At 38.2% G+C, this 14,282-nt stretch overlaps 1 protein-coding gene across 1 annotated transcript in view; it reads left to right on the top strand.

Moving 5' to 3' along the window:
* abca12 (ATP-binding cassette, sub-family A (ABC1), member 12) overlaps positions 1-14,276 on the top strand; it is a 64,350-nt gene extending 50,074 nt beyond the window's left edge. Inside the window, exons 58-69 of the mRNA XM_007556025.2 lie at positions 405-459; positions 2,406-2,583; positions 2,682-2,797; positions 5,815-5,977; positions 6,087-6,340; positions 6,596-6,800; positions 7,334-7,443; positions 7,677-7,827; positions 12,050-12,184; positions 13,237-13,340; positions 13,606-13,698; positions 13,830-14,276. Coding sequence (XP_007556087.1) covers positions 405-459; positions 2,406-2,583; positions 2,682-2,797; positions 5,815-5,977; positions 6,087-6,340; positions 6,596-6,800; positions 7,334-7,443; positions 7,677-7,827; positions 12,050-12,184; positions 13,237-13,340; positions 13,606-13,698; positions 13,830-14,010 — 1,745 coding nt within the window. The 3' untranslated portion in view covers positions 14,011-14,276. The remainder of the gene's footprint in view (positions 1-404; positions 460-2,405; positions 2,584-2,681; positions 2,798-5,814; positions 5,978-6,086; positions 6,341-6,595; positions 6,801-7,333; positions 7,444-7,676; positions 7,828-12,049; positions 12,185-13,236; positions 13,341-13,605; positions 13,699-13,829) is intronic.
* The last annotated feature ends 6 nt before the right edge of the window (positions 14,277-14,282 follow it).

Genomic DNA, 14,282 nt, shown 5'->3' with positions numbered 1-14,282 from the left:
AAACATGATATGAATATGAATTTGGATTAGTCATAAATGTCTCGTCTTTGCACTCTTGGTGCTTTTAAGGAGTGCACTGATCCTCCATTCTGTTCTGAGGCTAATGTGCTTCAGGTGGACACATGCTCTTCCCGTCTCAGGAAATGTAAGCAAAGACATGAGGAAGAGTTGTTTGTGTCAGTGAGCATCTAGAATTCCACAGGAAAATGACAAAGTAAATTCAATTCCCCCTCTGTGTGCGCCAGCAAATCAAATCATCCTGTTGTGTATTTTGCAATTGACTGTGTCCCAGGCTAAGAGAATATCATTGCTCATTTGATTCTGTGCTGAAAAAACAGCTTGCATGTGGTATTTTTATTTTTTTTTTTACCACTAACAAAATACCCTGTTTCTTTCTATTACAGCCATTTCTGTCTCCAGCCACCCCTACTTTGGCCGGATGGATGATGAAGACATAGTGTAAGAACTAAGCTCAGTGTTCTGCTAAACTGATTACCAGCACAGAAAAGCACAAACAGCTGAAGTCATGGAAAAGACCTGTATCAACCACTGATGCAGAAATTGAAAATTCTGCTGTGGATTTAAGATCTCCAGCTTTTGAAAAAATGACAGCAGCTCAGGCTGATGTTGGAATATTTCTCTTTAAGGAATATAAGAATGTGTAAGACAAGCATTCAGATTATGGTTTTACGGCCTTCCCATCATTAATGTTATAATTTCTCAGAGGGAAGAAGAGAGGTGATGCATTGGAGAGCAGTGTGAAACATGGCTTTTCTGACACTTTAAATCAACAAACAGATGGCAGAGTCCACATTTTAAGCAGATGTTAGCATCTTGTATGTGTTAGCATTGCTAGAATCACATTTTCTGTGTGTATTCCCTCAAATTTTTTTATTATTACCATGACTGAGATTTCCTGCATATACTATTCAGTCGAAAAACGACTGGAATATCGATTATCTTTGAGCAAATCCTGCACATTTCTCTGTCCATCACTGGTATCAACAGTTCAGTTGGCGTAAATATTCTAAAATTATCCCAGTTAGAAGGGAATATGAGTTTTTGTTTGCATGACCTGAGATAATAATAATAAAAGCATCCTATTTTTCAAAATTGGACTGTGAAGTCAGGGTGGATTAAGGACAGCGAGATACATGACAGCAGTATTTACCCATATCTGATTTTCTAAATGGATTTTTCTTAGCTTGCACTATTGATCAGAGTCCCAGTGTAATGAGTGTTTATCCTTAAGGTGGCACTAAGGTGGATTGATTCTCCCTGGCTTCAGAGTATTAGTTTATTAAAAATACTCTGTATTTCACTTTGAAAATTAAACTCTAAGAAGGATTTTTAGCAACCTTGTTGCTTTATGAAGCCTTCTTCTTTTTGTTACCCCGGTTGAGCTAACCCTCTCACCAGTCGATTCATTGCGACTTATCACTAGTTTCTTCTGTTGTCTGAGCTGCAGCCTGCTGACATATTGCAGCAGCCACATTTGCTCATTCATTCACTCTAGGGTAACACTTGGCTTCCTCGCTTGATATATTGATTTGGCCTGTGCTGTGTTAAAGATATGGCAGATGTATTCCTTAAAATGTCTTGATTCTCGCCTTGCTGTAGCTGTGCCCATGGGAGAAATTGTAAGGCTATCTTGGCTGCACTGATAACAAGCCTGCTCAGTAGCTGCCATTCCTGGCTTTCTTCTGTAGTAAGCGCTGCCCTGAAAACACCCACCACATGTCCCCCTCTGCTGTTCCCTCGCCCTCACTCTTGGTCACTCTGGCAGATTTATCCACATCCTCCTCACAGCCTTGTGCAAGACATCCAGTCTAATCTGTGGTGTTTTAGCCACGCTAGAGCAGAGTGCTAAATGTAGCTTAGCAGTTTTCAGTGGAGAAATGAACAGCTGCTGACTGAGGGCTTCAAATAATTTGAACCATCAAAAATTGAACATAGCTTCAACAAGGTTTTGACGGGTGAATCCGAACAGCCTCCACAACAGCAATCTCAACATGAATCTGTCTAATTATTATTATTTTTTTTCTTTTGGTGCTATCTTGTTATAAGTGAGGAACATTAATCTTTTTGTACAAAGAATTACTTATTAATGAGATTCCATTTATTGCTAGCCACTTCAATTGTTCAAATTAGTCAGATCTCAACAGGGGTCGCTAATGATCATTGGATGCAAAGCTTAAAAATGGGCCACCCTTTTCAAGTAATTTTCAAAGAATTCTGCCACATCCCAGTTGATTGCTTCATTTGTCTTCACTGCAGGTCCACACAAAGCAAAGCAAGCTGCAATATCTTCCTCAAGAATATTTCTGATTAATGATACTTCAAGAAGTATGAGCAAAATTTAATCCAATCGTCTGAATGATTTTTTTTTTTTCTTTCCCCCACAGTGTCGAGGGAATGCTTCATATCATGGTGGCCATGTGTGTACTGACAGGATTTTCAATTGCGACAGCCAGCTTTGCCATCTACGAAGTCAGTGAGCACCACAGCGGCTCCAAGAGGCTCCAGCACATTGGCGGCATCAGCGAGCCCTTCTACTGGGCCGTGAACTTCTTTTATGACATGGTATGTCTTCTTGTCACTAGGCGCCGAACCGAAAGGAACATTGCAGTACCTGACTTAATCGTGTAAATAATTGGTCATATGTTTTTGCGGCCCCACAGGTCATTTATTTGATCCCAGTGACACTGACCATCTGTGTGATTGCTGCCTTCCAAATCCCTGCCTTTGCGGATCGACAAAATTTGGGTGCCGTCAGCCTGCTTTTTGTGCTCTTCGGGTTGGTATTTTTGGAAAAAGGTTTAGAAATTACTAATTATTTCTTTAGACGTTTTTTTTTTTTTTGCTATCACTTGTGGTTGCACTTTTCACCTCAGGTGTACAGTATGTGATAAGAAATTAGGCTATTATTATATTGTTCCAACCTTTATAGGAATCATTCAGCCAGAAGACACATTACATTAGTTGTCAATTCTGTTGTTCAAAAATATATATAATTTCTGTACTTTTGTCGGTTTTGATTATTATAAAGCTATTTATTTTTACTAATCTGTAACCTTTGGAAACATTACAATTGCTCAAAAGCATCAAATGGCCTAAGAAATTTGTAATGAGACAATAATCATTTTTAGATCGGAAAACTATGAAGACTTTACTATTTTTATTCTTGAATCTAAAAGTTATATGATTTTTTTTTTTTTTATCACATCAAAGTAGTAAATTAAATAACTCCTTACCCATTCTCCCTATTTTCCTAATCTTCTTCTGAGTAATCTATTTCTAATTTAGGATTATATTAACGTCATCTTCTTGGAGCGCTTTTGCAGATGATTTACCAAATTGTAGCTAATTTAAAAAAACAAAACAAAAAAAAAACAAGGTTTGAGCAGCTCCATCCTGCTGGATGCAATTTTTTTGCTCAATCAGGGCTACAAACTTCATTCATATCTAAATACAAGATGCTCTGGTTACATAACAAACAACTGTACTGTGTGACTCAAGAACGAGTCTCTGTTGTAGCAATTAACCCTTTGTGGTGTAGATCATCACATTGCATTGAAAAAGTATTCAGCCTCTTAAACTTGAGTTTTCTTTTGATGACAAGCATCAATAAATTTTTATTGGGATTCCATGTGATAAACCAACACAAAGCAGTCCAAAACTAGGTAAAGCAAAAGATAAGTTATTTATTTTTTTCTGCTTACAAAAGGACATTTTACAGTAGTTCCCATGTGTTATGCCCCTTGAGACAATGACTTGTAGAACCATCTCTTTTTGAGATTACAAGTTGACTTCAATTCAATTCAATTTGTTTTTAGAGTATCTCTATACCGGTTTTCTGCATCTGTATGGCTTACACTCTGATTAGATAAAAACCCAGTGTGTACAGTTATTTTTGTTTCTTGTCACCTTTGAAAGTTATTTTTACATCTGGGCTTTCAGTAGGCTTTTCTAACTCATGAATATGCTGTGATCTAAACACTGCAGCTCTGATTTCATGCTTAAGGTCGTTGTCCTGTTGGAAGGTGAACTTCCCCTCCAGGCTTTTACAGCCCCTAACAGCTTTTCTTCCAATGTTGCTCTGGATTTAGCTTTACTTAGCTTCCCATCCTGACTAAAGAAAAGCATCCCCACAATATGATACTACAACTATGAGGGGAGTGCTGGTCCACTTTTCAAAAATGTTATATTTTGAGGTTTGTGATTTCAACAAGCTAAATGCTGAGGAATTACATACTTTTGGAGGGCATTTATTAGAGGCGGTTTAACCAAATAGTCATTTTATCTTGAACTGAAGGAAACTGTAAGTTGCAACGCTAAAATGGTCACAATAAGATAATTTCCGACTTTGTTATTAGGTTTTTTTACGGAAGAAATCCTGTTGGATTTGTGTGAATTCATCCTCCCAAGCCCCAAACTCTAAAGGTAGAATTTAAAGTCTATAAAATCCTAGGCAAAAATAAATCCACAGATGTATTTTTTGACTGGAAGGGTACATATTGCTTTATGGTGTAAGGCCCAGGGGCTCCTGACTAAGCATCAGTGTGTAACAAGATGTCAGCACGAAGCTTCTGGCTGCCTGTAAAACATTATCAATATGAAGACTGAAATCTTGTTGGCAAACAGTGAAACTTTGGATCAATCAAAAATCCAATGTTTCTTACAGAGGATTTTCCTAAGCCTTGTGATCATTCAACTGCTCCTGCATTTATAACAGCCTTTCCTCGCATATGCACTGGGATTTCTAATCTCTAATGGGTGTTACTTTGTTTGCTGCGAGGTTAAATTCACAGCACAGACCAGACGGAGGCTGCTGCTGTCAAATGTAAAAGACAGCTATGTTTTTTTGTTGTTTTTGTTTTGTACTTTCTCATTTCTTTTGACAACAGATGGCATTAGCATTGAAAGGCTGTTATAAAATCCCTCCCAACATCAGTAGACAGACAGAAAGAGGTCCAAGTAATAAGTAAACCGTAATACAGTGACGGATGGATCCCAAGTTTTAAAATCCTTCTTGATAAAGATATTCAGATTTTTCAAACCAATAGAGTGTTGTGTTTTCTTTATCTGCACCGGAAGACTTATTATATCATTATATCATTCACCAACTGTAGTGGAAATTTAGACCCCTGTGTTGGCCGTTGTTGTTCCCAGGCCTCATATTGAGTCCTATATCATCGTAGGCAGAGTCAGCACTCTGCTTCTCATTTATCAGACAGATGTCTCCCTCCCAAGCAATGAGTAATCGCACTGCTCCATCTGTCAGGCTGCACCCACCTGGTCTGGTGTGCAGCCTTCTTGCTTCTGTTCCTTGTCATGGCTTGGCACCCACAGTCTGCCGACCAAGCACCTTTTTTTTTTGGACATGGCACACAGATGCTTTGTCTCTGTCTAGCTGTGTGTCTCTTTCAATTCCTTTCCTCCTCTTTTTTATTTTTCATTTCTCTCTTTGTTTCACTTTTTTTTACTGTTCCTCACTAACCCCTCCCCCACCAATCAGACGAAGCAGCAGATTACGTGAGCGCAAAAGGAAAGGAGATGTTTCTCCACCTGGAGAATAAAGAGAGAAGTAATTTATCTTTGTCTATTTCGGCATAAGGACTGAATGTTTACTCTCCTTGTGGTGTGGTATTTTCCACTTTGCTTTTTTCAATATTCCTCTGTGCCTGCTTTCATCAAGCTCAAATCGACTGTTTGGTCTGTTTAGAGACCCTCGTTTAAAGATTGTTTTTTTTTTTTCTGGAGGTTATTTGTGATTAATGATTTTAAAATATTCTTCCTTTGCCAAACTCTCAGGTTTGCCACATTCCCATGGATGTATCTGCTTGCGGGTATCTTCAAAGATGTGGAAAAGGCCTTCATCACCTATGTGTGCATCAACCTCTTCATCAGCATCAACACCATCATCACCACCTCCATTCTGTACTTTTTGGGACAAATATCAATGCACAGCAAAGAGGTAACCAGCATACTTCACATATCCACCAAGAGCACAACATTTAGTTCAAAAACAAGATCTTTAAGCTTATTTTTATTTTTTTACATTTTTATTTCTTTCATCCTAACAGATCATCCAGGAGATCCTGGGGAAGCTGAGCAACGCTTTCCTCATCTTCCCTCAGTTCAGCTTTGGGAACGGACTGATGCTGCTGGCCAGGTCGAACATCGAGGTCCAGATTCTCAGCGGCTACGGGATTGACGCCTACAAGAGTCCATTCTCCACAGAGAGCTTGGGCTGGATGTTCATCTCTTCCCTCATCCAAGGATTTGTCTTCTTCACTCTGCGCCTCTTGCTGAACAGGTCCCTCATACGGAAAGTCAGGTAAGGTGCCAGAAGTTAAAGGCAGTTTAACATCTGCCTTTAACAGTGTTGATTGTCCTTAAGAACAACACCAAGTCAGGGTGCGCTCTTTTTAACCCTTAAAGCCAATACAACATGTGCAGAATGTTGTTTCAAGGTCTGTTTTTTCAATCTTGTTGAAGAGGTTGGATATACAACAGGCGCAGCAAAGTGTGGCTCAGTGGGTGGAGTAGTGTGTCAGAAGATGGTGAGTTCAGTACCTCTTTTTTTTTGTAGACATCTAATTCTGGGGAGAAAGACACTGCCTCAGTCTGAGCTTGAAGAGGAGGATGAGGATGTGGCAACGGAGAATCTTCGGGTGGCCAGTGGAGCAGCCAGCTCAGACCTTCTGCAGATCAACCAGCTCACGAAGGTCTACCAACATTTCAGTAAGAAGGTTCCTGCTGTCAAGAAGCTGTCTGTGGGCATCCCTGCTGGAGAGGTAAGAACTCTCAAACAAAAACACAAATTAGTAATACAATGGAGTCTGATTAAAGGCTGTGTGACAGTGAAGTGGTCATTGTTTCCCTAATTACCAACCTGTGGCAGAAATAAATCTCTGTAATTATCCAAACAAAGCAGAGTCCAAATAATGTCTAAATTATGCTGTTTTCTGAAGAGTTTAGCTCTTGTACAGCTCGCCATTAGAGATTTAAACCAAATTCAGTTTTTGTAATTATTGCTATTATTATATAATCAAATACTAATAACATAGCAATCCCCAGTATCCATATTTTGTGATCCCGTTGACTGCTTTTACAAAATTATTGCCCAAACTGACATTTATTATCAGATCTTTTAGAGGTTAAGTTATTTCTCAATATTTTTTTGTTTATCCATTTGTATTTAACCACTAGCTTTGTTTTTGCTACATTGTTGCAGATTGAAGCTCTGAAAACTTGCATGAACATTGATGTAATCTTACTGCTTTCTAAATAACTATTTGAGTTACTAAGTTACGTCTTTGCCTTCCAGTGCTTTGGCCTCCTCGGAGTGAACGGGGCAGGAAAAACAACCACCTTCAAAATGCTGACTGGAGACGTGAGCCCCACTGACGGCTCCGCACAGATCAGGGACAGGAATGGGTAAGCTGTATAACGATTAGCTTATACACAAAACTTTTAAAAATTTTCTTTTGTGTGGTGTTGATGGAACTAGGTAAATGTTAGTAGCGTAGCTTTTACATTATTATTATTATTTTTTTTTTTTTTGAGGATACAGATATATTTCAGATGCTTACATACCATTCTGTTATTGAGTATGTCTCAGAGAGAAAATAATATTTGATGCCGTTTAAAAATATTTTTCTTGCCCCCAGGCGCCTGGTGGACATCATGGACTGCCGTGGCCAGGGAATTAACATCGGCTACTGTCCCCAGGTGGATGCACTCGACGATCTGCTCACTGGAGAAGAACATCTGTACTTCTATGCTCGCATCCGTGGCATCTCAAAGAGAGAGATAGCTGGGGTAAGCAAGAGCTGTCTTTCAAAGCTTTAGGTAGTGACAACATCATATGCAAAACGACACAGGATCTGATACATATTCCAAGGTGCACTCTCAGTGCAGCACTGGAAGCTGTTGCTTCCATGCATACCTAATCAGAGCGCATGATGTGTGCTGAAAGCCTTGCAGTGCGGAGCGAAATGGAAAAGCTATTGTCATCTTGGCTCGGCGTCCAAACTTCAGAATTGAGGACTGAAGTTTTCATCAATGCAGACGTGCTTTTTGCATCGCTGCAAATTTGTGTTTAAATGATACATTGATGGTGGTAGGATCTTATTAGATGTGTCACTTTATCCCCATTCTTCTCATTTATCTTTGAGAGAACTAATCAATCTTGCTTCTGTGGTAATTACCCAGCGTGCCTGTCTGTCACTGCTGCCAACATGAGAGAAATTAGCAGAGGAACAAAAAGAAAATGGAGTTTAGAGGGAGCTTTGAAAACATTTTGCATATAGAGCAAGCAATCTTTGTCTTTCTGACAACCTGTATGTTCTTTGCTTTTGTGCTAATCTTGTGTTTTTCCCTGATCAGCTCCCGACATGGCGGATGCATTGCTAGAACCCAAGGCAGTGCACTTTCATGCATAAAATTAAGCAGTCATGGATCAATAATCATAGATTAATTATTTTATATTTCTGGTCCTTTCCTATTCTGATTATTGCACTCCAAAGCCAATTCAACATAACTTCCTTTTGGAATATTTTTCTTTTAAAATTCTGATTTTTCTTTTCTTTTCTGTTGGCTCTATGTGTATTCCTGTGATTATCACACTCGATAGACTTACCATAAACCTTTTAGTTCAGTGCAGTAGTATGGTCTATAGCAACACACTTTGTGTAAGCTAAAGCATATTTATTTAACACATTTATATTCAGATTATGAAGCAAATAAGGAAAATAAATTGTTGTGACATACATCTCTTACCATGCTGTAAACTAAAATATTCAAAGAATATAACATATAACACTTATCACAATCAGACAACATAGGAAAAGCTCTGGTGCCTACCTCCAGCAGTTAAGTAATTAGCTCATGATATTTTTTTTTTGTGTGTAAATACATTGAAGCTAGTATTTTTACCAGATGTTATCATTTAATGAAAATCACATACTTCAACATGCTTATCTGGTACAGTCCCATAATAAAATATGACTTAAAATCTGTTTCCTTTAGGGACTATGTAAGATGATTAAATATTTTCAATGATAAAATCTGTTTTTTTTGTTTGTTTTGTTTTTTTTTGTTTTTTTTTCTGTTGTCTGAACCAATATCCCCTCAGATGAAATTACTTAGGTGTTTAGATAATATAATCTTTGCATCATCTGATTAATACAGAAATTGAATAAGTGTATTTATTTCCACTGCATTTACAGTAGATGCACTTTGTAATTGTGCGGCTTACCTCTATGGAAATACCAAAATACAGCTGAAGATCTGTGCCACTTAACTGAAGGGGTTTGTGAGTTCAGTGTAAATAAGCACGGTCATCCAGTCAGGTTAAAAGAGAGATTCAATCAGTCATGTTTCATGACTCATGCTTTTCTAACTCATTAATCTTTTTATAGCCCACCTCACTGACCACACAGAATAAGCACATCTTTATGTGACCTCACCATCATTACATTAGTTCAGAGAACAAAGCAATAAATCTCTAAAAGCTAACATTGATCTAGCTAAGGTCGACTGAGGCGACGTTCTGGGATGATGTCACAGCTCAAAGGTAGAAGAGGCCAAAAAGTTGTCTTCGCATACAACGTAAGATATGTTTATCGCTTTTTTGACTTTTGGTAGTCTGCTAAAACGTGCTATCATTTCTCACAAGTACTGACAGCTGGCGCGGCAGTTGTCATGACAAATCTGGATTACACGCAGAAACAAAAAAAATAAATAAATAAATATATGCCTCCCTTTCTCTTCCTGCGCTCCATTTTCCACAGAAACTAAAAAACATTGATTGTCTCTGACACTCTCAGTCATGTTATCAACAGAACCAGAGACAACATCAGCAAGTATACTCAGACACACAGACACACAGAGAGACAATGAAGTGCAGAAATAGACGGCTGACACTAATCACTGTCGCCGCTGTTGTCGCAAGCCCTTCGCCTTCATCTGATCAGGCTAATGACAACAATGGTTGTAATAGCCACAACGGCAGTGTCGGCCTAATTCACCAAGATGAAGTTATATATAGAATTTCTCTTGATGATGTCTCCCGCTGACAGTCCCCTTGCTGTGGATAATGAGACAAACCTTAATGGGGTCATTTCACGTTGACATGGTTTTGTCGGCTTAATGAGTTGTTACATCAAAGGTGCTGGAGAGTGGCTTTTATGAGAGAACATGAAAACACAACAAATTTTGATCTGAACCTGGCAGGAATGTAATAAGCTGCAGCTACTAGTCATTCAGACTCGGTAGATGAATACCGAGTAGTTTTCGCAACTATTTAATTTTGTAGACATTGTTCGACTACCTGGACCAGTGAACCAAACAGAGGGGGAGAAAAAAAAGAGTTACAGCTGAAATCCTCTTAGAAAGGAAAAGTAGAAAAGCTAAGCCAACTGAGGTATCTATGGCATTAGCTTGCTCTATTGATCTGCTTTCCCAACTCTCCAGCTGGTGAGGAAATGACCATAGTTTAATTGGAAATGACCTCAAGCTTTTTTTTTTTTGCTTTTTTTTAAAGCACACTGGTATTAGAGCTCACAGTTCCATGCGATTGATAAAAAGAAAACCGTGGAGATATTTTTTTTAAGCGCCTCTAATCGTTAGGTATCATTCTGCTTTGTTGACTTGTTCTTTGCAACAAAAAAAAAGAATTTACTGACATGCACCAAATGGATTTTCCTGCATCGGCTCCTGCTGCCTTAGGACTGCTGCCAGTTTTTGATAGAGTAAAGTCACCATGTAATGTCATCATTGTAGTGCAAACAATATTAAATATGCATGCGAGCGGAGCTGATAGACACCTTGTGTAATTTACTGTGTTGCTGTAGTGGACAGAATAGGAGAAAGCAATTACTGTAAGACCATTAATATCAAGTTCCCAGTGAGGGGCAGGCCACTGTTTGCTCTTTGTCCTTGTAAATCCACATTTCCCTGCTGAGTATACGCTCAAAGCAGTACTGGCTTTTTGGACCTCCGCTGAGAGCATCCATTTGGTGGATTAAATGGGTAGGAAATCAACTTTCAGGCTGTTGGTTTAGATCAGCTTTAGTTAACAATTGAATGGCTTTTGGTTTTCCGTGTTTGAAATACCATACAGCTACGATCAGAAGTTTACATACACCCAACACGTACATTTTGCAGGGAGGAATGATTTTGCCAGTTGATTTATTTTTTAAACAATGTGATCTTTTTTTTTTTTTTTTTTTTTTTTTTACACATTTTCATCCAGACAGTGTCAAAATGATTCATGAAGGCTCAAATATATACTTCCAGATGAATGTCTCTCAGCAAGCAGCAGAGAAACTGCACACTTCTTATAGCCATCAACGAGATTCTGGTGTACTTTTTGGCAGGATGTGTGTCCATTATTTTTTTATCATAAATACTTGAGCTTATTTAAATTGATTAGTCTCCTGGCATGGAGCTGATTTTAAAGAATTTTCAACAAACTTTCAACAGATCTGGAGTCAGAAGATTAAGGAAGCCTTTTAGAAAAATTGTTGATTTGAGTTTTGAGTTTGAGGTCCTAATTAGGTTGCAACTCTTATGTATGTATCTCCTTTACATGTTTTGTGCTCAGACGAGACGAAGATTGAGCTATTTTGTCGTCACGACAAATCCAATGTTTGGATGAGATAAGGCAAGGATTCCAAAACCAACTTTCAAGCGTGGTGGGGTAAAAAAAGTTATCATGCTAAGTGATTTGTTTTCCACCAGTGGCAAAAAAAGAATTAGGGAAGATCTGGATTAAATTCAAACATGAGTAGTTTTCTAAAAATATTTGAAGTTGCCAATGAAGAGTGTGTGTAGACCACTGACAAGACTTTTACTTGTAAATTTACCTTTCAGTTCGATAAATAATCAGTCACTTTTGAGTTTGGAATGTTACAGGGACAGAGAATTACGATGTTCTTGCGTTTTATTAAAAAAAATAAACATGAAGAGGACAAACCTATGGTACTAGTTATCCTGATCATCCCTTGTTTAATCCCCTGCATGCTTCCTTCACTTATAGGTGGTGAACTACCTTCTGAAGAGGCTAGAGCTGAATTACTACAAAGACATCATCACAGATGGATACAGCTGTGGAACCCGCAGAAAGCTCTCCACTGCTCTTGCGCTCATCGGACATCCACAAATCCTGCTACTGGTAAGGAGGATGGACCTGTCTATACAACCCCACCTGGCTAATTATTTCCCTCAATGGTCACCAGAATGATAATATCAAGCTAGGTGATTATAGTTAGTTTTTTTTAATGGTCCTTAAAGTAAATTAGATGTTTGCACATTGCATTTGTAATGAACCCTTAGATTGGATGGATCTTATTAATTACCCCACATCTCAAAGGTATACAGTACTGTATTTCTTGTAGCTTTAGACTTTATTTTTATGTTATGTTTCTAATAAATTATTCTTTCAGTCTCTCCATATCTTTCTTGGCTTTAGCATAAGTAAATCAAAATTTTGTAAACTCCTCCTGGTGCTCTGTCACAATCCAATTATTGTTCTGCAATTTTTGTCAAGTTTTGTAAATGCTCTTCCATACCGATATTACCCTGATTCTGATTTACAAACTATGACTAAGACAAGATATAATCTGCTGTAAAACATGGTCTTTTTATAATTTTAAAACTAAAACAAAATGATTGTAGAATTAGCATTTAAGCTGTCTCTACTGTTATATGTACGCGATTAGCATTGTGAAAACAGCAATTTCCTTATAACTTACTTTTGAAATTTCAAAAAGGCTCCCAATGCTTCATCATGTTTCATAGTAAACAGATGCTCAAAATAATCAAACTGAGCAACTTTGATGTACTTTGCTCAGGCTTATTGTTTTCTGCTGAAAGTCTTATTGTCTCCAACGTTGAAGGAAATTACATGTCTTGATCTCTTTGAGAATACAGCTCTTTTTTTTTAAATAGCATTTTAAATCTTTACCTTTACAATGCCGTGCTGACGCATTCTGAGTGTGAATATTTTATTCACACTCTATTCGTTTTAAGAGCGCAGTGTTGTTACCACAACGTGGTTGTGATTAAAGCAGTGGGTTCATCGATAGGATAAAGGTGAAGTTTTTGAGATGATGATGAGGAAAATGGGCTGATTCCAGTCACATACCACTTTATGGTATGTCACTGCATCGCTAATACTAATATCAATGCACGCCTCTTCTTCACTGACTCATTTCATCTTCCCAGGATGAGCCAAGCTCTGGCATGGATCCACGCACCAAGCGTCATCTATGGAAGATCATCTCAGAGGAAGTGAGGGGCAAATGTGCAGTGGTTCTAACCTCTCACAGGTAAGAAGTAAATTCTAATTTCAGCTGACTAAAATCTATACTTTGCCTTTTTATTAATAGGAGTAAAGATAAAAAAAAAATAAAAATCTAAGTGGACAAACAAGTTGGATAGCAGTGTAGCACCATATGCTTTGTGTTTTCCCTCTCTTTTGTAGTGTTCTGCAAATGAAACATGCTGAAACAATAATATTTAAGAGTAATTATTCTAAGTTTGAATGGTCCTTGCATGACCTTTTATCTTTCTCCCCTTGTCTCCGGATCTCAGCATGGAGGAGTGTGAGGCGCTCTGCAGCCGTCTTGCCATCATGGTGAAAGGTCAGTTCCGATGCCTGGGCTCCCTGCAGCACATCAAGAACAGGTTAGTGACCTCTACTCATCCTTCAACACACCTCCGCTCTCTTCCTCACCCACACGCCTGCCTCAGACATGTAATAACAGTTCATTGTTTGTAAAAAAAAAATAAAAAAATAAAAAATTTCTTTTGTGTAGGTTTGGCAGCGGGTTCACTGTGAAGATGTACTTGGCCAAGCCTTCGTGCGACGCAGAGGAAATCACTGCTTTCATGCAGCGCAAGTTCTCCACCACGTTTCTCAAGGTGAGCTTCGTCAAGTCATCAAAGGAGTCAAAAGTACTTAACAGAGTTGAGGTGAAAGACTGTAGCATGCTCTAATAAATGTGGCGAGACATCTATTTATGTTTGCTGTAAAGAAAAATAGCAGATGTAACACGATTATGAAATAAAGTAGAGTCTGAGTCTTTTAAGTCAATGTGTTTCTCTCCCTTATTAACACATTGAAGAGACATATTTGGAACTTAAAATTTTAGCAGCTTAAAGGTCTGGTGAAATTGTGCAGTTTTTTTACTGTTTAAATATGTAGATAGTTGTATTAAAAATATAGTTTAATCTTACAGGACTGAATCAGTGATATGTATATTTTTGAA

Source organism: Poecilia formosa, unplaced genomic scaffold, assembly GCF_000485575.1.
Source record: "Poecilia formosa unplaced genomic scaffold, Poecilia_formosa-5.1.2 Scaffold76, whole genome shotgun sequence".
Taxonomy (NCBI): domain Eukaryota; kingdom Metazoa; phylum Chordata; class Actinopteri; order Cyprinodontiformes; family Poeciliidae; genus Poecilia; species Poecilia formosa.
The sequence above is the reverse complement of the archived record's forward strand: the minus strand, read 5'-3'. Positions and strand labels throughout refer to the sequence as shown.